This window comes from Papio anubis, chromosome 2 (genome assembly GCF_008728515.1).
Source record: "Papio anubis isolate 15944 chromosome 2, Panubis1.0, whole genome shotgun sequence".
NCBI lineage: Eukaryota > Metazoa > Chordata > Mammalia > Primates > Cercopithecidae > Papio > Papio anubis.
The window spans coordinates 179,262,154-179,283,567 of record NC_044977.1 but is presented as its reverse complement, the minus strand read 5'-3'; the positions used below and the strand labels follow the sequence as shown (position 1 = coordinate 179,283,567).

At 42.8% G+C, this 21,414-nt stretch overlaps 1 protein-coding gene across 2 annotated transcripts in view; it reads left to right on the top strand.

Moving 5' to 3' along the window:
* The first annotated feature begins 2,064 nt into the window (after positions 1-2,064).
* The window catches only part of SUSD5 (sushi domain containing 5), a 69,282-nt gene continuing 49,932 nt past the window's right edge, over positions 2,065-21,414 (top strand). The window contains exons 1-3 of one of the 2 annotated variants that reach the window (XM_003895232.4): positions 2,065-2,826; positions 7,350-7,527; positions 13,508-13,626. In XM_003895232.4, coding sequence (XP_003895281.2) covers positions 2,715-2,826; positions 7,350-7,527; positions 13,508-13,626 — 409 coding nt within the window. In that variant the 5' untranslated portion in view covers positions 2,065-2,714. Of the gene's footprint in view, positions 2,827-7,189; positions 7,528-13,507; positions 13,627-21,414 lie in introns of those variants that run through there. The other variant, XM_031663792.1, reaches the window with a different exon arrangement.

Below are 21,414 nucleotides of genomic sequence, written 5' to 3'. Positions count from 1 at the left end.
ATAAAGCTGCTACAAACAGTTGTGCACAAATGTTTTTGTAAATATAGGTTCTCATTCTTTCGGATATACTCCTAGGAGAGGAATTTCTGGGTCCTAAGGCAGGTATATGTTCAGATGAAACAGCCGGTCTTCTAAAGCAACCATACCAATTACCCTTAGAGCATGCCATCTCCTCACATCAGAACAGGCCAAGACAATTGTGAATAAACATACTCTTTAAAATGTCAGTAGAATTAAGTAGTAATACTCAATTGACTTTTTAAAATGTTATGGCCAGGTGCGGTGGCTCATGCCTGTAATCCCAGCACTTTGGGAGGCTGAGGCGGGCGGATCATGAGGTCAGGAGATCGAGACCATCCTGGCTAACACGGTGAAACCCCGTCTCTACTAAAAATACAAAAAATTAGCCAGGCGTGGTGGCGGGCGCCTGTAGTCCCAGCTACTCGGGAGGCTGAGGCAGGAGAATGGCGTGAACCCGGGAGGTGGAGCTTGCACTGAGCCGCGATTGCGCCACTGCACTCCAGCCTGGGTGACAGAGCAAGACTCTGTCTCAAAAAAAATAAATAAATAAAAATAAAAATAAAAATGTTACTAGGCAAAGCTCCTGAGTGAGTGAGTTGGTAGCTCTGGCAGGTACCTTCTGATCCCTCCCCTCTGTTCTCAGCACTAACCAGGCTTTAAAATGTCCCCTGCAGTCCAGACATGTGAAGTCTCACTCCTTAGGTTACCAGCTAACTGTTAAAAGGGAAGGAGCTGGCCAGGCATGGTGGCTCATGCCTGTAATCCCAGCACTTTGGGAGGCCGAGGTCAGTGGATCACAAGGTCAAGAGATAGAGACCATCTGGCCAACATGGTGAAACCCCATCTCTACTAAAACTACAAAAATTAGCTGGGCATGGTGGCGCACACCTGTAGTCCCAGCTACTTGGGAGGCTGAGGCAGGAGAATCGCTTGAACCTGGGAGGCAGAGGTTGCAGTGAGCCGAGATGGAGCCACTGCACTCCAGCCTGGCCACAGAGTGAGACTCCGTGTCAAAAAAAAAAAAAACAAAAAAAGAGGGAAGGAGCTAAGTAAATTCATTTATACTTGTCAGGCCTCACTGCATTTAACACCTCACTGCATTAATAGTTACCACGCCCGGCTAATTTTTGTATTTTTGTAAAGATGGAAATTTCACCATGTTGGCCAGGCTGATCTCCAACTCCTGACCTCAGGTGACTGGTCGGTCTCTGCGTCCCAAAGTGCTGGGATTACAGGCGTGGGCCACCGTGTCCGGCCAGTATTTGTATTTTGAAAGCAAAGTTTAATTATCCAAAAGAATTACTCACTAATAGTAGCCCTTGTAGTTGATGGGAAGTAATAAGGAGAGAAGAAATCTTTTCAGTACATTTTGACAATTAATGTAAGCTGAAAAATGACACCTGTAGTAAATCAGATGTGGATTCAAATCCAAGTTCTTACCGTGAAAAGAAAGTAAATTCTTTCAATGTCTATGTCCTGGTTCATTAAATGAGGATAATCATCTGCGCCTTTAGCATCAATCACTTGTTCAATTGTAAGTATGTTTTATTTAAGTGTGAACATTTTTAGGACAGATTGCAGCCACATTCAGGGTCTAGCACAGGGGCAGGCATGTTGTGGACACTCAATAGATGTTTGTTGACCCATACATGAATATAAAAGGGATTTGCAAATTGTAGAGCACCACGCATGCCTCAGTTATAACAATACTTACCTTTATTACTCCACCTATGAAGAAAGCAAGTTCTTCTCTCACTGGAAGTGCTGGTGGTGGGGAGACAGGCTGGGGGCAGCAGGAAGAAGGAATGAAGTCAAACTGGGACCCCTGCAGCAGAATCCACTGGGACACTTACTTAGAATGTAGATTTCCAGACCAGACCGATAAGAGTCCGAATCTCAGACCCTTTCGAGGTCAAACAGCCCTGATTTCGGAGGTGGGTGATAATGGTGACAACCTCATTAGCGCTCTTACTGCTCCTTGAGAAATACTAGTACCAGGCAAAGTGGTGAAGGAAGCCTTCCTGAAGCTGTCTTTTCCTCACTGACTCTCAAACTACGCTTTTACAAAAGAGGAATTTCGCTCTTCCACGAGTTTCATACCTTAGAGTGAGGGTGGTAGGTAAGTTAGATTTTCCTCTCTTCATTTAAAAAAAAAAAAGTGATGGTGGGGAGGGAGAAGGCCAGCTGAAAAGTAGAGGCCAAGGACAGAGTTAGACACCCGTTTTCTAACGGTCCTGCCGGAGGGGCTCGCCCTCTCAGACTGCGTCACCCTTTCGCCAAGGGTCCCCAAGACGGGCGGGGGCTCCTTGCGGCCGGCTCGCTACTCTCCCCGCCTCCCTGCGCCCTCACCCTCCGCCCCGCTGTGCCCGCGGAGAGCGCGGTCCGGCGCAGCCCCTTTTGGCACCGAGGTTTCCAGGTGCCCAGCGCGAAGGCGGAGCCGGGTTACAGCCGCCTCCTCGGCGCCACAGAGAAGACCCCCGGGAGTTCGGCGGCCCAGGCGCTCCGGCTCCGCGTCCCGAGCCTCCCCCGGCTCTCCGCGCTCCTCCCTCTCGGCGCGCCCGGCGCGAAGCCTGCGATTCGCGAGCCGAGCGCAGAGCGCAGAGCCGAGTGGCGCACGCTGGGCAGTGGCCTGGGCAACCCCAAGCGCAGCCAGAGCCCTCACCCGAGCCCGCTGGCCCGCGCACTCCCGGACCATGACTGCCGAGGGACCCAGCCCGCCTGCCCGTTGGCACAGCCGCCTGCCCGGGCTCTGGGCGGCGGTGCTGCTCCTGCTCGGTCTGCCGCGCCTTTCGGTGCGGGCGGATGGTGAGTGTGCGGGAGGCGGCGGGGCGGGGGGTGGAGCGTGGGTTCCGGGCAGGGAAGGCGTAGCTCGCCGGGGCTGCTCCGTCTGACCAGCCTGGCAAGCGGCAAGCGCAAGTCTGAGAGGAACGAACGAGCGGCGGTCCTGGGACCCGGCATCCCTCTCCTGGCCCACCAAGTCTCCTCGTGCCCGTGCGCCCAAACGCCCGCCTGGTGCCTGGACCTCCCTTAGTGCCGAGCGCGCAGGTCCCGCAGTCCCGCCGCTGGCTTTCCTAAGGTCTCCAAGAAAGCTCAAATGAAATCACCTCTAAGGTACCCTGGAACCTCCTCTGCTAAGGAGTGATTTTCCGCAGTCCCTCAGTTTCTCAACGTCTATTTAATGTGCCCCCGAGGACACCGCCAATGGTTAGAAAACTCCCTCGGATATTTTGGCTTGGTCCAGGAAGACGTGAAAGATAAGTGGGAATCAACGAGGCAAAGAGAGAGAGAGAAGAATAGCCTGGGCAGAGGGAATAGCACGTGCAAAGGCTGTGACAGGAAAAACGGGACAAATGATAAAGCAAAGTACCTGGAGGAGAGGGGACGCCTTGAGACATGAGGTAGAGAAATGGGCAAGGGCCAAATCATGGCAGGTTCTCTGAGAATTTATCCACTTTTTGTTTGTTTGCTTGTTTTTTGAGCCTGAATTTAGCTTTTAATACTTGCCCTAGAATGAGCAGGATTGGAACTCTGTATCCATTCCGTTTTGAAAAGCTAATTCAGCTGTGTTTTCCTATTGGAACAAAATCCCGCTGACATGGTACAGGAGCATCTGAAGGAAGCAAGCTTAAAACCAGCAGTTCTCACACCCATGAGGGAGTTCTAGCTTAGGACGAATTAGATTGATAAAAGAGAAAAGCCCTCCGTCGATTTAGGATGCGTTGTGTATTTTAAAATGTGATTCTTATTTAGCCAACAATATTGGGTGCAACTAGAAGACACGAAAAAGAAAAGAAAAGAAAAGAAAAGGAAAAAAAAAAGCATGGTTGTCAGGGAAAGGGGAAAGCCAAGGAAAAAACCCTCTAGGTCTTAGAGTTTTTAGTGCTCTCTAGTGTAAGTGCAGGCTTGAAAAGCTCTTCGTTCCTAATTAAGGATGAATGTCTTATTTCTCCATATCCTCGGAGACTATGTTAGAGACAAAACATTTTTAACTTTGAAGGCTGTTAGTAACCACTGTTAATTTTTTAAATTGACATGTATTTCACATAAAATTCGTCATTTTAAAATGTACAGTTAAGTGGGTTTTAGTACATTCATTATGTTGTGAAAACCATGGTTTGCATGCATCTAATTCTGGAACGTTTCCATCACCCCCAAAAGAATCCCATACCTACTAGCAGTCTACTGATAATTCTTCACTGTAGTGTTTTTTGACTGACATTGAACCATGAAAATTAAGCTGATTTTAAAGAATGCAAGTAGAATAAATTGGAGCTCATATTAACCTTTGAACAAGATATATTGTGCCAATTTTAATTCCTTTTAAGTAAATATTTTTGTCATCCGTAAGGTTTTAGAGTTTCACCCCATTATAACTGTTTAAGTGGAATGCCATGTGGATAAGGATCAATATTTTGTGCCTCTCTAGCTTGATACGGGTCATAGAAAATTAAAGGCAGAAATGTCACTGGTCAAAGAGAAAGTAAGGACAACACCAGAGGACATGATTCTTTGTCTCCTTCCTTTTCTTTCCCCACTTCCTCAATGGACAATTATAGGTATATTTCCTTTAAAGAAACTCAATTTTCTGAGCCCCAACATTTATACTAAAACCAGGAAGAGTTATAAGCTATATTATCAAAGGATTCTTTTTGGTACTAAATTCTTAACTACCACCAGTTCCTACATTTAGTTATTTGTGTGCTGTGGTGATGGGAGGAAGAAGAAGAAATGCTCAGCTTAAGTATGATGAATTACAGATATTTGAAGAGAGAGATTTGGAGAGAAACTATTTCTAAAAACATGTCATCTGTATAAGGATGGTCTGTGAAATTGTATGCGTGGGCAGAATCCTAAGGAAAAATTTTACAGCAAGAAGACATAGAACTGAGCCTGGAGTGAGGGAAGCTGGTTTGGGATTATTGAATCTATGTTCATGAAATATATTGGCCTATAATTTTCATTTTCTATAATATCTTTGCCAAGTGTTGATATCAAACTTATGATGGTTCCTAAACCGAATTGGAAAGTTGTTCCCTCTTTAACTCTCTGAAAGGGTTTCTGCCGGTGAGGGCTTTTGTTTGTTTGTTTTGGTGTGAGATCATCTGTGTCTGAAGGTTTTCTTGTAGGAAGATTTTAAATAATAAATTTAATTTCTTTAGTAGATAAAGAAATATTCAGATTTTAAAATTAATTTTGTGTCAATATTGCTAAGTTTTGTTTTTTAAAGTTTTTTCCCCACTTCATCTAGATTGTCTAATGTGGCATATGCAATGTAATAATTTCTAATTATCATTTCGGGGTCCACGGGATCTGTAGTGATGTTCCCTTTCATTCTTGATATTGGTAATTTGTGTTTTTGCTATTGGTAATTTGTGTTTTCTTTTTTTGTCTTGATCAGTCATACTAGGGGTTTATCCATTTTATTTTCTCGATTGTATGTCTGCTTTCCATTTTATTGATTTCTGCTCTATCTGTATTATTTCCTCTTCCTACTTTAGAAGATTTGATTTTGTGGGACTTTTGTGTTAGTTTTTTGAGCTAGAAACTTAGATCATTGATTCTCAACCATACTTTTTTTTGTATTAATAATATGAGTTCTGAGGCTATAAATTTCTCTTAAACTACTTTAGTTTCTCCATAAGTTTTTGGCCCTTGAATTGACATGTTTTATTTCAGTTGTGATTTCTTCTTTGAACACAGTTTATTTAGAAGTATATTTTGTAATTTCGCACAAGGGGATTTTCCTAGTTATTGCTTTGTTATTGATAGGCAGTATAACCAAGTGATTGAAATCACTAACAGGGAGCCATACTGCCTGATTTTGTATCTCTGCTGTGTGATCTTGGACAAGTATTAATACTAAACCTTAACTATAAAATGAGGATGATAATACCACATATATCATAGAGTTGTCATAAGGATTAATATAATGAGTATTTGTAAAGCAATTTGAACAACATCTGGCCCATAGTAAATACTATGTAAGTGTTTCATATATAAAATCAGTGATTTTAGCTTTGTTGTAGTCTAAAAGGCATGGTTGGTATGATTTTTGTCTTTCAAGGTTTTTTTAGATTTGCTTTATAGCTCAGTATTTAATCAGTGTTACAAATATTCTGTGTGTGCCTAAAATGAATGTGTATTCTGTAGTTTGGTATGCAGTACTGCACGTAGGTTCTTACATCAAGAGTGCTAATTTTGTTTTCTGTTTTAGCAATTACTGAGAGGGACAGTAGTTTAAAATTTCCTCAAGGATTGAATTTTTTTGTTTTTCCTTGTAGTTTTGTTGATATTACCTTTTTATAGTTAAATGTAGGAGTACCAGTCACCTATGGATATGTTTGTTTAATTTTTTGTATTATTATAACTTTTGGTTCCAAAGCTGGGTATTTATTATATTTATTATAATAATTTTGCAAGTAGATGGCTTGTCTTAGTCTTTTGCAAGCAGATGACTTGTGTCTTAGCTGTGTCTTAGTCTAATAACTGATGTATTATGAAAAAGTTGGTGACAGATGTAAGTAAATGGTCTCATTCTAAGTAGGTGTTTTCTCCCCCTGCCTTTACCTTAACTTGATAGGGCCACCCAAGGCATTGCTTCATTCCTCCAGGAGGCTCCTGGGGACCTCAGCGCTCCCTCCGGTACCATAGTTTTCTTGCCTAAAATTCTCATCTGCTTTCAGCCTGGGCTTTCACCTCTGCCTGAATTCATGTTCCCATCCCCCCATTGATCACACATTCTTTAAGGCTCATTACATGTCCATACATTATTGTGCTTAGGAAGCCAAGGTGTACCAGACATCATCCCTGTTTTCTTGTCCAGTAGGAGAGAAGTACAGCAGACACAAATGAATGTATTGTGAAAGGGGCCTGGTAGTATACTAAGGCAAGGGACAGAGAGAAGGGAAGCAACCTGTTGTATAGGGGGTCATCCTAGGGCTGAGGGAGGCAGAAGAAAGCAGAGCTGAGGCCTAAATCAGTGCCTTAGACATCAAGTGACCTAACTTAGGGAAGCCTAGGACACTGAGCCTTGACACATGATATTTGTAAAACACCATTTTAAAAGAAAGATTTGAAGGGCTTTTCCAAATCGACACGCCGGAGCAGATGGTTAATTTTGGAAAAAAAAAAAAAAAAAAAAAGGTGAAAATGCTAGTGTAATTGTCATCACCTGATCCCAGGGATGGTGTGCAATGTGATAGCTGCTGCACTTCGAACTTCAGGGAAGGACTGCAGTTCTAACTGGCGTCTGCCAGAGGATGAGTTTGCTGAGACTAACTTCCCATGGATCCTGAAATCCACATGTGTTTGTGCTTGTCCCCACACAGGAAAGCTCTTTGTGCTGGAGTCTCAGAATGGCTCTCAGGGCCTAGAACTGGAGGCTGCTCGGCTTTCCTGCAAGAGCAGGGGCGCTCACCTGGTGTCTGCAGACGAGCTGCGGAGAGTGGTACAGGATTGCTCCTTTGCGGTGTGTGCCACTGGCTGGTTAGCAGATGGCACTCTTGGGTAAGTCAGGCGAGCGCTCCTTTTCCAACTCACCCCAATTGCACCACCAAGGCTTATATAGGGCTCAGTGATTGTTCTGTTGAGATACCAGTACAGGGAGAGTACAGTGGGCAGTAGCCTCCAGTGTGTTCATGTTTTGCTTTCTTTTGTGTGAGATGGAGTCTAGCTCTGTTGCCCAGGTTGGAGTGCAATGGTGCAATTCTAGGCTCACTGCCACCTCTGCCTCCCAGGTTCAAGTGATTCTCCTGCCTCAGCCTCCCGACTAGCTGGGATTACAGGCATCTGCCACCATGCCCAGCTAATTTTTGTATTTTTAGTAGAGGTGGGGTTTCACCATATTGGCCAGGCTGGTCTCAAACTTCTTACCTCAGGTGATCCACCTGCCTCGGCCTCCCAAAGTGTGAGCCACCGCGCCTGGCGTGTGTTCATGTTTTGAGTTTGCTTATAAAAGCATTTTTCTGGAGTTCTGTCAGAATTCTTTTATCCTCTTACTTTGTTATGTTGAATTTTCTTTTTTTGTTTTAGACATAGGGTCTCACTCTGTCAACCAGGCTGGAGTGCTGTGGCATGGTTACAGCTCACTGCAGCCTCAACCTCCTGGGCTCTAATGTTTCTCCTGCCTCAGCCTTCTGTAGCTAAGACTACAGGCATGTGCCACCACACCTAGCTAATTGTTTATTTTTATTTTTTATAGAGATAGAAAATGCTTGCTATGTTGCCCAGGCTGGTCTTGAACTCTGACCTCAAGCAATCCTGCTTTGGCTTCCCAAAGTGCTGGGATTACAAGCATGAGCCACCCTGCTTAGCCTTGAATTTTTTTAAGTAATAAAAATAATACATGCTTATTGCAAAAATTTCAAATAATGCATATATATACATAAAGTACAAAGTAAGTTTCTCTCTTCTTCTCCATCTCAGAGATAATGACTATTAACTGTTTGGTATGCATTCTTTATCCCTTTTTTTCTGTGGACACTCATCTGCATATATATATATATAGAAACATGGCATGGAGGTTTTAAAATATGGCCACAATTTTTTTCACACCACTGGCATCAACAGGTGTGTTCGCCTCTACAGCAAAAGTGAAATTACTTGACTTCTGAAGTTAGGCTGGAAAAATCCATGCTGCATCTGTCTAGATTTCTGGGGACACTCACTTTTGTAGCCTTGAGATGCCATGAGGAGTCTGACTGTGCTGAGATGGGTGTGCTGTGAGGAAGGCCAGATCACATGGAGATATCTCCGTTAGGGGCTCTTGCCAACAGCCGTAACCAATATCCTAGCCCGTGGCCAGCATTAACTGCCAAAAATGTGAATGAAGATGCCTCTAGGTGATTCTAGTCCCCAGCCATTGAGTTATTGTCAGCCTATGAGTCTTGCCAGCTCAGCCCCTAGACTTTATATGCAAGACAAGCCATTCCTACTGTGGCTATCTGAGTTCCTGACCCGTGGAATCCTTTAGAGAAGTAATTGTTATGGCCAGCTAGGAGAAATCTTTCCAATACCTGCTTGGTTTTACATTTTTATTTATTTATTAATTTATTAATTTTTTTGTAGAAACGAAGTCTTGCCATATTGCTCAGGCTGGTCTCAAACTCCTGGGCTCAAGCAGTCCTCTGGCTTTCATCTCCCAAAGTGATGGGTTTACAGGTGTGAGCCACCATGCTTGGCCTAATTTTATTTTTTAAATTGACAGATAATAATTGTATATATTCTTGGAGTATGTAGTGATGTTTTGACACACATAATGGGGAGTGATCAGATCAGGGTAATTAGCATGTCTGTCATCTCAAATATTTAGCATTTCTTTTTTGCTGGGAACATTCAATATCCTCTTCTAACTGTTTGAAATGATGTTATTGTTAACTACGGCCATCCTACAGTCGTATAGAACACTAGAACTTAGAACACTCATTGGGGAAAGGATAGTATCTTCAATAAATGGTGCTGGGAAAACTGGATATCTATATGCAGAAGAATAAAATTAGACCCCCACCTCTCACCTCATATAAAAATCAACCCAAAATGGGTTGTAGACCAAAATGTAAGACCCAAAACTATAAAACTACTAGAAGAAAACATAGGAGGAATCCTTCAGGATATTGGTCTGGGAAAATATTTTAATAAGATCTCAGAAACACAGGCAACAAAAGCAGAAATAAACAAACACTTCTTTGGTCATGCTCAGAGAAGGCAGGAGCCACTTCACTTTTTCCTTCGTGCCACAGGAAATGTGAAAGCAAACAAGGCACCAAGAACTACTTTGGTAGATGATTATCCTAAGATGTCTGGCTGGCAAGTGGCCATGGAAAACACAGACAGCCATGCTGACTCATGTCTCCAAATGTGCCAAGTATGAAGCGGCAACTGAATAAAGGGACAACTGAGGCTACATCCAAAGCCTTTTGGTGAATCTGGAACTGTGGTCCTCTCTGCCTTACGTTTTATATCCATGCTCTTGAATAGACAAAATATACCCTGTGCATGCATTTCCATAATGTAGTCAAGCAGGAATATTTTTTCATAATTCTGTTACTATAAAATTTCATCAGATAACCAGAGTATTCACAGATTCTGAAGAGACAGCTTGCAACTAGGCTTAGGTCTCTCAGGCATTGTATGCTAGGACTGGACGATTAGAAAGGTCCATCTTCTGTGGATTTACTGTAAGGTGTTAAGGCATATTAGTGGATCTCTGCAGGCTGAAATGATATTACCTTACAAAGAAAACATACAGCTGGGTGCAGTGGCTCATGCCTGTAATCCTAGCATTTTGGGAGGCCACGGCAGGCGGATTAATTGTGGTCAGGAGTTCAAGACCAGCCCGGCCAATTTGGCGAAACCCAGTCTGTACTAAAAATACAAAACTTAGCTGGGCATGGTGGTGTGCGCCTGTAGTCCCAGCTACTCAGGAGGCTGAGGCAGGAGAATCACTTGAACCAGGGAGATAGAGGTTGCAGTGAGCCGAGATGGCGCCATTGAACTCCAGCCTGTGCAACAGAGCTAGACTCCATCTCAAAATAAATAATGAAAGAAAGAAAATAAAGAAAATATACTTGTTATATTTACTACACAACGTATTAAAAATAGTTTTTCTATCCCTTTTTTATTTTTTTAAATATATTACTCTCTTTTCACCATTCCTATTCAATATCCTTTCATTTTAATTTTCTGGAAACAAGCATCTGACCATTAGGCCCATCTGTGGTTCTTTCCTGCATAGTTCTCCACTCCCTCACCACACACTGAAAAGCAATGATTAAATGTGTGGTGCATCTTGTAATTGATGGCATAGTAGACATCTAGCACATCTGCCCTATATCTCTATAAATTTATGTTGAGTGTACACGTAAATCCAGAGAATGATAAAGGCCTAGAGTGATGAATTTAGACTTTTCGGCCACTTGTCTCCTGGAAACTTTTGCAGATTCCCTAAAGGGTGACTAAAAAGCTAAATAGCAGTTTTAATAGCCACATGGGACTAGGGGGATGGAGATTTGAATTCACCTTCTGTGTAGGAGGGGACCCGGTGAGCCGTTTTGCTTTGGGTTGGGACCTTGCAGGGCTATGCCCTAAGGGTAAGCTGGACACAGTACACTGTACAGTGAACTGGACGCAGGCCCTCCTGGGAGAAGCAGCACATCTTCAAATACTCTATAGCCATGAATTTGGATTGAGATGACCCTGAATTTCCAGTGCTCCAGATATCTAGGAGAATCAAATAAAAATTATCTTTTGAGGGAGATAGTATCCTAGACCTCAATTTATTTCAACAAACAATTTAGCCAATGCAGGATTTGTCTCACAATATAAAATAACTAGTTGCGTGAGGAGACAAGGCAAGTAGAATAAAATTCAGAAGAAACAATAGGTAATAGAAACTCCAGACATTAGGATTAGTAGATACAGACTTTAAAATAACTATCCTTGACATGTTCAAAGATATAAAAGATGAGAAGGAGAATTTTGGCAGAGGGTGGAAACTGTAAAAATAACTAAATGGAAACTCTAGACATGAAAAATTCAGTAACTAAAATTAAGAAATTAATGGATAGACCTAATAGCTGATCAAAAAGAGCCAAAGAGGGCTGGGCATGGTGGTGCATGCCTGTAGTCCCAGCCACTTGGGAGGCTGAGGCAGGAGGATCACTTGAGCCAAGGAGTTCAAAGTTTAAATACAATCTAGACAACATAGTGAGACTTTGTCTCTAAAAGAAAGAAAAGAAAAAAAAGAAAACAAAGAAGAGAGAGAAAGAGAAAGAAAAGAAGGAAGGAAGGAGAAAGAAGAAAGAAAGAGAGAGAAAGAAAAGAAAGAAAGAAAGAAAGGAAGAAGGAAAGAAAGGAGGGAAAAGAAAGAAAGACTTTAAAAAAAAGAGCCAAAGAGAGGATTAGTGAACTGGAAAATATTTCAGAGGAGGATATCCAGAATCAATAATGGAGGGAAAAGGATGAAAAATTATACAACAAAGAGTAAAAGACAAAGAAGATGCAATATAATTTGAATTATAAAAGGAGAAGAGAAAGAAAAAAGAAAATAAAATAAAAGTAATATGAAAATGATCCACAATTGAAGAAAAACATCCAGACACAGACTCAAGAATCACTGCAAAGCTCAAGTAAGACAAATACAAAGAAGTTCACAGCTAGGCACATCATGGTAAGACTGGAAGAATCATATATGAAGAAAAGAATATTTTTAAAAATTAAAAATGCTCAGATTGTCTTTAAAGGAGGAACAATAAACTGACAATGAAACCCCAAAGACTTTTGATATTTTGAAGATACAGAAAGAAAATTACTGCTAACCTAGAATTTTATCCCCCAATGAAAAATATCTCCCAATAATAAAGGTGAGATAAAGAAATTTTCAGACAGATGAAAGGTGAGAGAATTCATTGCATCCAATCTGCACTTAAACAAGTGCTCTTCAGGCAGGAGGAAAATATTGCATGAGGAAGCCTGGAAAGGCAAAAAGGAATAAATGGAAGGAGTAAATATGTGGACCAATTGAAATTATGTAATTGTCTGAAGCAGTAATAGTCACACTGGATGCTAAAAAATGATTTATATAAGTGGGAAGTGTTTTAAGTGTGTTCATGTGTAGTGTTTTAAGTATTTCAAGTTGTATTATTAGGGACAATGATAAAAGTAATATTACATTTCAATAAGTAAAAGAAGTTGTAACTTCTGGGAAAGAAAATAGTGAAAGGATATTTAACTTCCAAATCAATACAGAGAAAAAAGAGAATACTACCTCCAAAAATGAAGAAGAAGAATTCAGATAATCCAAAGTGGGAAAAAAGAAAGAAGAGGAAAGGAAGAGAGAATGGGCAGAACTAATAAAAAGCAGATTTCAATTAGATTGATGATTGAATTGAGTATAAATAGACAAGAGGCTCCAATTAGAAAATAGAGATTGTGAGATGAACTTTTAAAAATTCAAGTATTTGCTGTTTAGAAAAGATATCCTTAAATAAATTATGGGAAAAAATTATAATGGAAATTATCATGTATTTAGAACTCAGTGATATTAAAAATATACATAACCAAACTCATGGGGAGCTGCGAAAACTATAGAAGGAAATCTAAAACATTAAATGTTTGTTAGAAAAGGAAAAAAGCTGAAGGTTCATGAACTAAAGATCTAAAGAAGTTTGAAGAACAGCAAAATAAGAGAAAAAGAAAAGAGCAGAATTTTATGAAATAAAAACCAACATAATCTAGAAGAGATCCACAATATATTGCCTTTGAAACTCGAATTGATACCTATTACTTCAACTGAAGCATCACCTGTATTTCTGAATTTAGACTTTTTTTGCAGAGAATGTGTCCAGATTTATGCTTTTAGACAGAGCTCATGAATTCGGAGCTCATGAATTCAGAGCTCACGATTCGGAGCTGACAACAGAAGAGAATTATTCCTTATTATTTTCAACCCAGAGTTCTCCTCACTCAGTGCCTTTTTTGTCTGTTTCAGAACAACCGTGTGTAGCAAAGGAAGTGGAGAACAGCAAATCATGAGAGCTGTTGATGTGAGAATTGAGAGCAACCCAGTTCCTGGTGGCACATACAGTGCCCTTTGTATTAAGGATGAAGGTCAGTGCCAGAGTCTTCTTAAAGGTGCTGGAGGGTGTGCTCTTGGGGGTTGCTATATTAGGTTGGTTTCTCTAGAAGAAAACCTTGAAGTGAGGATTTACTAGACATGGTTTATCAGGAAGTCTTCCAAAGGAAAGCCAATAGTATGGTGGGGAAGTGGACAAGACAGGGAAGGGGGTCAAGCATCGGTGCAATATTGAGCGAAATTCACAGTGGTGGTGAGGTGCCGGGTAACTTTGGCTCAATCACTCAGGAAACCCCTGGAGATAGTGTATGTATGTAACCCCAGTTTTTCCGATTGGGGTGAGGGAGCTGCAGTAGTTATACCACACCTGTCAGGCATGAGTGAAGGCTTGCTTTAGGAGATATAAATTCCGAGGTTCTTCTGTTTTTTGCGTGTGCACAGGCAAAAGGTTCCAGTAGCCTGAGTGCCACCTTCCAACAAAGAGGCGAAGGTGCCTACCAGGAGTCCCTGTGCATGGGAATGGTAAAAGTGTCTAGAGAATATGGGTAGAGCCCTAGCAGCATCTGATACAGCGGATAATGTTCACAGCTTGCCCTCCAGTCTCTCTTCATATTGGACAGTACGCTGAAAAGAAAACAATATGTTTTTCCCAAAAAGGAAATGTATAGGATTTAGGAAACTGTTCACAGTAAGGAAAATTCAAATTCCTATTGGGAAATCAGCTGAGTGGTGAGGAGAAAAATCATAAAGAAGCCTCAAGGGCAGCATTTTGTATGCACCAAATAAGTACACCTCTGTTATCAGAAACACGTGTGGTTGAAAAAGGAATATTCTTGTGAATGGGGAAGGGGAAGCAAGCTTCTTACTGATCAGTCATAGAAACGAGCACAGGTTATTCTTGGCTGCACACTGGACTCATCGGGGGTGGGGGTGTTAAAAAATACTGATGCCTCAGTGCTAGCGCTAAAGATTCTGATTTAAATGTTCTGGGTTTTTTTAAACTCCCCTGTGATTTTAATGTGCAGCCCAGGTTGAGAACTCCTTCTGTAATGTAGTGTTTCCCAGACTCCCCTGATAGTGTGAAATACCAGAAGAACTTGTTGAAAATACAGATCATCTGACTGCATCCCAGAGGCACCAAATCCTTATCTCCAGGAAAGGGGTCAGAAGAGTTGGTAAAAGTAAGAGTCATGGTGATCCCTAAGGGCCTTCTGCTCTGGGGTCCCTCTCTAGGAAGGGCTCTGCATCTGCTGTTTTCTATGGAAGGGTGTTGGGAGAGTCTCCTGTCATCATTGATCCAATCAAGCAACTGAGAGATGTGACTTGGTTTTCAAAAAATCCAGGGAGAGCAGTATCTGTGGTTTATTTTTTTTCTTAACACACACACACACACACACACACACACACACACAGACACTCACACATTAGTAAATTTTTTATTTTTATTTATTTATTTATTTTGAGACGCAGTCTTACTCTTGTCACCCAGGCTGTAGTGCAATGGTGTGATCTCAGCTCACTGCAACCTCTGCCTTCCGGGTTCATGCGATTCTCCTGCCTCAGCCTCCTGAGTAGCTGGGATTACAGGTGCGTGCACCACCGTGCCTGGCTAATTTTTTTTGAATTTTTATTAGAGACGGGGTTTCACCATGTTGGTCAGGCTGGTCTTGAACTCCTAACCTCAGGCGATCCGCCCGCCTCGGCTTCCCGACATGCTGGGAGTACTGCGCCTGGCCCACATTAGTAAATTTAAATAATCTTTTAAATTCTAAACATAAACAGAGGGTCATATCCCTGAGGGAGACAGGACAGAACCAGAAGAAAAACAGGACAACATTTTTTCTTCAGTAATGTCAAAGAAATACGTAGGGCTTCTGAGTCTTATTTCTTTCTCCAATAAACAAGATGTATTGGTTAGCTTTTGCTAGCTAACATATCACCCCAAAATGTAGTGGCTTAAAACAGCAACTATTTATTTAGCTTACAATTTTGTGAACCACCGATTTGGCTGTTTTTCTGCCGGTCTTGGTGGGACTTCTTCATAAGTCTGTGGTCAGCTGCTGTTAGCTAGGTACCCTTGCTTCTAGGAGTTGGCTGGCCTTTGGCTTGGGTGACAAGGGCAACTGAACCATGTGTTTCTCCTCACCCAACAGGCCAACCTGGGCTTTCTACCTCACAGACCATCGAGCAAGTTATGTGTATGCAAGTGTGTGCCCCTTTTGCCCACAACTGTAGTGCATGAAGTCAGAGGTTGAGAACATCCATTCATGTCCTATAGGACACCAAAGTCAACATCATGATAGTGACTCCAGATTAGTCATGGGCAACTCAATATATATGATACATTGCACTCAGAGGAACACATTGATTCAGTGATTCATTTTTTGCATATTCCTTCCAAAAATGTGTAACTGAATCTAATCACAAGGAAACATTAACCGAACTCAAATTGAAGAACATCCTACTCTTTTAAAAAAAATGTCAAGAATAAGAAAGGCTAAGCAAATGTTCTAGATTAAGATAGACCAAAAAGACTTGTCAATGAAATGCAATTCATGATCCTGGATTGTATCCTGAACTAGGAAAAAATAGTTATAATTGATGAAATTTGAATATGGATCATGAATTAAATAATAGTATTGTATCAACGTTTAAATTTTCTGATTTGGATAACTGTACTGTAGTTATATAAGAGAATATCCTTGTTTTTAGAAATGCACACCAAGGTTTTTAGGGACGAAGGGACATCCAATCTACAACTTACTCTCCAATGGTTCAAAAAAGAATTATAGATACACATATATACATATTCACATATATATGTATACACACATGTATGCGTGTGTGTGTGTGTGTGTGTGTGGTATGGAGAGAGGAAGAGAGAGAAGAGAATGATAAAGCAAATGGGAAGATGAAAACACATTGGTGAACCTGCAAGAAGGGTGGGTTCCTTGCTTTTATAATGTTTATATAACTTTGAAATTATATAAAAATTTAAAATCTCAAAAAGCTCAGGCTGTAGCCAGATGTAGTGGCGCATGCCTGTAATCCAAGCCACTCAGGAGGTTGAGGCATGAAAATCACTTTAACCCGGGAGGTGGAGGTTGCGGTGAGCCGAGATCACATCACTGCACTCCATCTTGGGCGACAGGGCAAGACTGTCTGAAGAAAGAAAAAAAAAAAAAAAAAGAAAACCGAACAAACAAACAAAAAAAGCAAAAAGCTCAGGCCGGCATGGTGGCTTATGCTTGTAGTCCCAACACTTTGGAGGATAACTTGAGCCCAGAAGTTTGAGACCAGCCTGGGCAACATAGCAAGATACGTATATATACATATGTGAATATGTATATATGTGTGTATCTATAATTTTTTTTGAACCATTGGAGAGTAAGTTGTACATATGATACCCTTTGTCCCTAAAAACCATCCCTTTGAAAAGTAAAAAAATTCGCCGGGCATGGTGGCACGCCCTGTATTCCCAGCTACTCTGGAGGCTGAGACGAGAGGATCTCTGGAATTCAGGGGTTTGAGGCTGCAGTGAGCTATGATCATGCCACTGCACTCCAGCCTGAGCAACAGAGTGAGTCCCTATGTCTCTCTCAAACAACAACAACAACAACAACAACAAATGGTCTACATACTCCTCCAAAAACAGCAAAAACAACAGCAGCAGACAAAAATAAACCTAAGACACAAAATAACACTGAGTCATGGGGAGCCGGTTGGAGAGAGCCAGTGGAATGGGAGGGTGTGGAGACCCGGGCACAACGAGGGCACGCCGCCAGAAAACTCGGCAGCGAACTATCCGGATGTGTTCCAGAGGCAGAGTATCCATGTTGCTGTCGGCTTTTGGGCTTCCTCAGCTCATCATGGCCATGCATGAGCCTAGCAGAATGGCAGGCTTTAGATGAGGCATGTGCTGAGCCTCCCGTGACACCTGTTGGCATGTGTGTGAAGACTGGATGCCATTTGAAAGGAGCGGGCATTATGTGTGGTTCATCGCTGTTACAGTGCTCGAGGGCCCTGTATCCCAGAGCAGCTCGCCCTAGCCTAGCCTGGGCAAGAGCTGCACAGGGCAGGGGTTACAGGGAAGACAGGAGCCTTGGTCCTGCTGGGCCTACTTGGTGAGGAAGCTTCAGGTGAGCCATGAAGAGGACGCAGGAATGCATGCGGAGATGGCACGAGGACTACAGGACTGTTCTCCTGGGGCCTAACAGAAAAGCAGGATGGATTCCCACAGTTACTCAGAGAGAGTTCTATCCCTGCCCCTCTGCCTTTTCTCCTTTAGGAAGAGCCTGTAAACGGCTCCTGCAGGGCCCTCCGCCCTTCTCAGCAGAGTTGCTGCTTTTCCTCAGTAGAGCCTTTGTTGACAGCACAGTCAACAAGGGAAATCTGTTTGCCCAAGGAAGGTGCAGTGCCTTGGCGGAAGCAGAGGAGAACAGGCTGTGCCGCGAGGTTCCCGTGTGAGTGTAGGTGAGGTCCAGCTCAGCAGATGCCCCCGTGCAGTGTTCCTCCAAAGCTTGCCTCTTTCCCCGTGATGCTGCATGGCGCTAAGCTGCTTCTCTTTGGCAAGACTGGAAGAATGAAGAGTGCTAATTCCAAAAACGGCAGACATGTGCCTCATAAAGAGCCCAGAAGGAAAACAGAGCCTGTGGAATGTTCGTTCAGGCAGCTTCCTCCTGTGTTTCTTTATAGAAATAAAGTTCATCGTGAATGTAGACTTTTCTCAGTTTCCTTTCAGTATTTTTGTTTCACTGACAGTGAATTTCCAACCCTGTGGTGATCTCACTTAAACTAATAAGTGAAGTTATTTTTAACCGACTGGATTCTGATGAAATAAGCTGCCTCCTCTTGGGTCTTCTGGCGTTGCTGCTCTTGGCAGCTTGTCTGTGGGGTCTGCAGCTTGGGGTCTGGAGGCTTTGATTTTCCTCTGACCCTCTGTTGCCCTGAAAGCCTCCACTGAGTGTATGCTTCTGTTTCTCCTGATCTAAGACAGGTCTGGCCTTGCTTCCCTCTTCCCAGCCCACTTCACCTTCTTAGTACTGCATTCCTCCTCCCCTGCATACTTTATGATTGCCTCTATTGCCCTTGAAAACAGGAGTGAAATTATTCCCGTCCTTTATGTCATTAAGAAGACAGCTGGATGCTCCCCTGTCTTGGTGAGTGATCAGGAATTTTTGAAAGGAGCTAATTTCCGGGACTGCCTGGAGAAGGCCCGGTGTCTCGAATAACTTTGGGGAAATTCTCCAGCTGTAATACCAGATTGGAACCAGTTAATTGCATTGGTTGGTATAGCTGATAGAGAACACTTAGTTCAGGGTCTCCCAGGGAAGTGTGAAAGCCTCTGAGCTCATTACCATGGACCTGCTGTCAGTCATTTATGTGTTCGTTTATTTGTCCAGGGTCAGGCAAAGTTCAATGCTCAGACTTGTGGGTGCTTCAGATAGATGATTAGATAGATAGATAGATAGATAGATAGATAGATAGATAGATAGATAACTCCTCCCCTCTCTCAAGGAGTTAACAGTGTGTCGGGATAGGTAAGAGAGGAATATTTTTCCATGACACAAAGGAGAAAGGTTATTAGGGAGACTTCCTAAGCAGTGGCATTCAAGATGGATAAGTTGAGGGGATAATAGGTAGGGAAGAGAGGACAGGACATTGCGGACAGGAAGAACAGGGGTAGCAAGGGCTAGGAGTCTAAAGATCCCAATGGCTTTGGGAGACTAGCTGTGGGTGAGCCATTGTACTGGAGCTCTGGGAGAGTGAGCTGGGTCAGCACATCCTTGGGGGCTTGAGTAGTTGTTGGCCAAGGCTGAGGTGGCTGCAGAGGGCAGCCCAAATAATTCCCACATGGTAAGCAGTGATGCCCTCTCTCCTGCCACCCACACACCCAGGCCTGGGTGGGCATCAGGTCTTGTTTTCTCAGACCTGAGGTCTTCTGCTCCAAAAATGTGGGCTAGACCAGTCCTGATGCACCAACAGCCAGTTTCCATGAATGCCAGGTGTCTGGGCAGCCAGAGAAATGTTGCCACTGGGTCTTTTGGCCCCAAAGGCAGATACCTCTGTGGTGTCTTTGTGGCCTGGGGCCGTGGGCACCAGCAACCCAGACAGACGTCTCCACTTCTGTGCTACTCAGAAGAACTGGGGCTGTACATCTGGACCTGTCGGTGTGGTCAGGGACTTGTGGTTTGGTTTTCTGACGTGTGGTAAATGTGAGGAGTTCAAAGCCCTTCCTTGCAGACACATACATGTGTGCCCAGGGCTAGATGCGCCCGGGGACAGCTTTATTCTTAAGCCTCTGCTGATCCAGTGAGGGTCCACATGATCTGTGAGCATGGACTTGGAGATATCTGCCTACATGCTGTTCTACGGCAGCCTCTGGACCTGCAAGCACCACTTAGTAACAGTCTGTTATTTGCCTTTTTAGAAAGGGCCTTGATGCTGTTCTTTCCAAGACAGGCTTTCTCATTGTTTTCAATAACGATAAGCTAAGAATTTTCCAAATGTTTTAGTTCTGGTTCCTTTTTGCTTAACAATTCCATCTTTAAGTCATTTATTTCTTCTCAAATTTTACTGTAAGCAACAGTGAAGGAGCCAGGCCAGTCCTTCAAAACTTTGCTTAGAGATTTCCTCAACCAAATATTCAATTTCGTGGCTTGCAAGTTCTACCTTCCATAAAACCCTAGGACACAAACACAACTCAGCCAAGTTCTTTGCCATTTTATAACAAGCATTCCTTTTCTGCTGATATTCACCAACATGTTCCTCATTTCCATCTGAGACCTCAGCAAAATGGCCTTTATTGTCCATCTTCCTACCAGCATTCTGTCCAGAGTTATTTAGGTATTGTATAAGAAGATGAAGACTTTCTCTACAGCTCTCTTTTCCTTCTGGGCCCTCACCAGAATTGCCCTCAATGGTCCATTCATGGCAATGTAGTCTTCTTCTAGCATGCTTGACATTGACATGGCTACCCAGCCTGGTCTTATCTCCTAGACCCGTAACACTAAGGCTGGAGGACTGGAAAATCCACAAGAGATGTGATGCACTGCAGAGGAAGCACCTAAAACATTCTAGCACCTCAAAACTTTTCTAACTTCTACCTGTTAATTCCAAAGCTGAATCCACATTTTTAGGTATTTGTTACAGCAAACTCCCACTTGTTGTTACCAATTTCTGTTTAGGCTGCTATTTAAAAATAACATAAATGGGGTAGCTACAAATGACAGAAATATATGTCTCACGGTTCTGGAGGCAGGGAAGTCCAAGATAAGGTACTGGCAGGTTCAGTGTCTGTGAGAACCCACTTCCCAATTCACAGATAACTCTCTTCTTGTGGAGCCTTCACATGGTAGAAGGGGTGAGGCAGTTCTCTGAGGTCTCTTTCATAAGGACACTAGTCCCATTCACGAAGTTTCTACCCTCATGGTCTGTCTTGTACTGCTATAACAGAATGCCTGAGACTAGCTGATTTATAATAAACAGAAACTTATTGGCTCAAAGTTCTGGAGGTTGATGAGTCCAATATCAAGGTGGCAGCATCTAGCAAGAGCCTTCTTTACGTGGCAGAAGGTGAGAGGAACCGAACTCACCCTTTTATAATAGTACCAGTTCCACCTAGGAGGGTGGAGCCCTCCTGGCTTAACCACCTATTAAAGGTCCACCTCTTCATACTGTTACAATGGCTATTAAATTTCAACAATGAAGTTTGGAGGAGTCAAACATTCGAACCATAGCATGGCCTAATCGCCTCCCAAAAGTTCCACTTCCAAATAGCATCACACTGGGGATTAGGTTTCAACATATGAATTTTGGGAGGA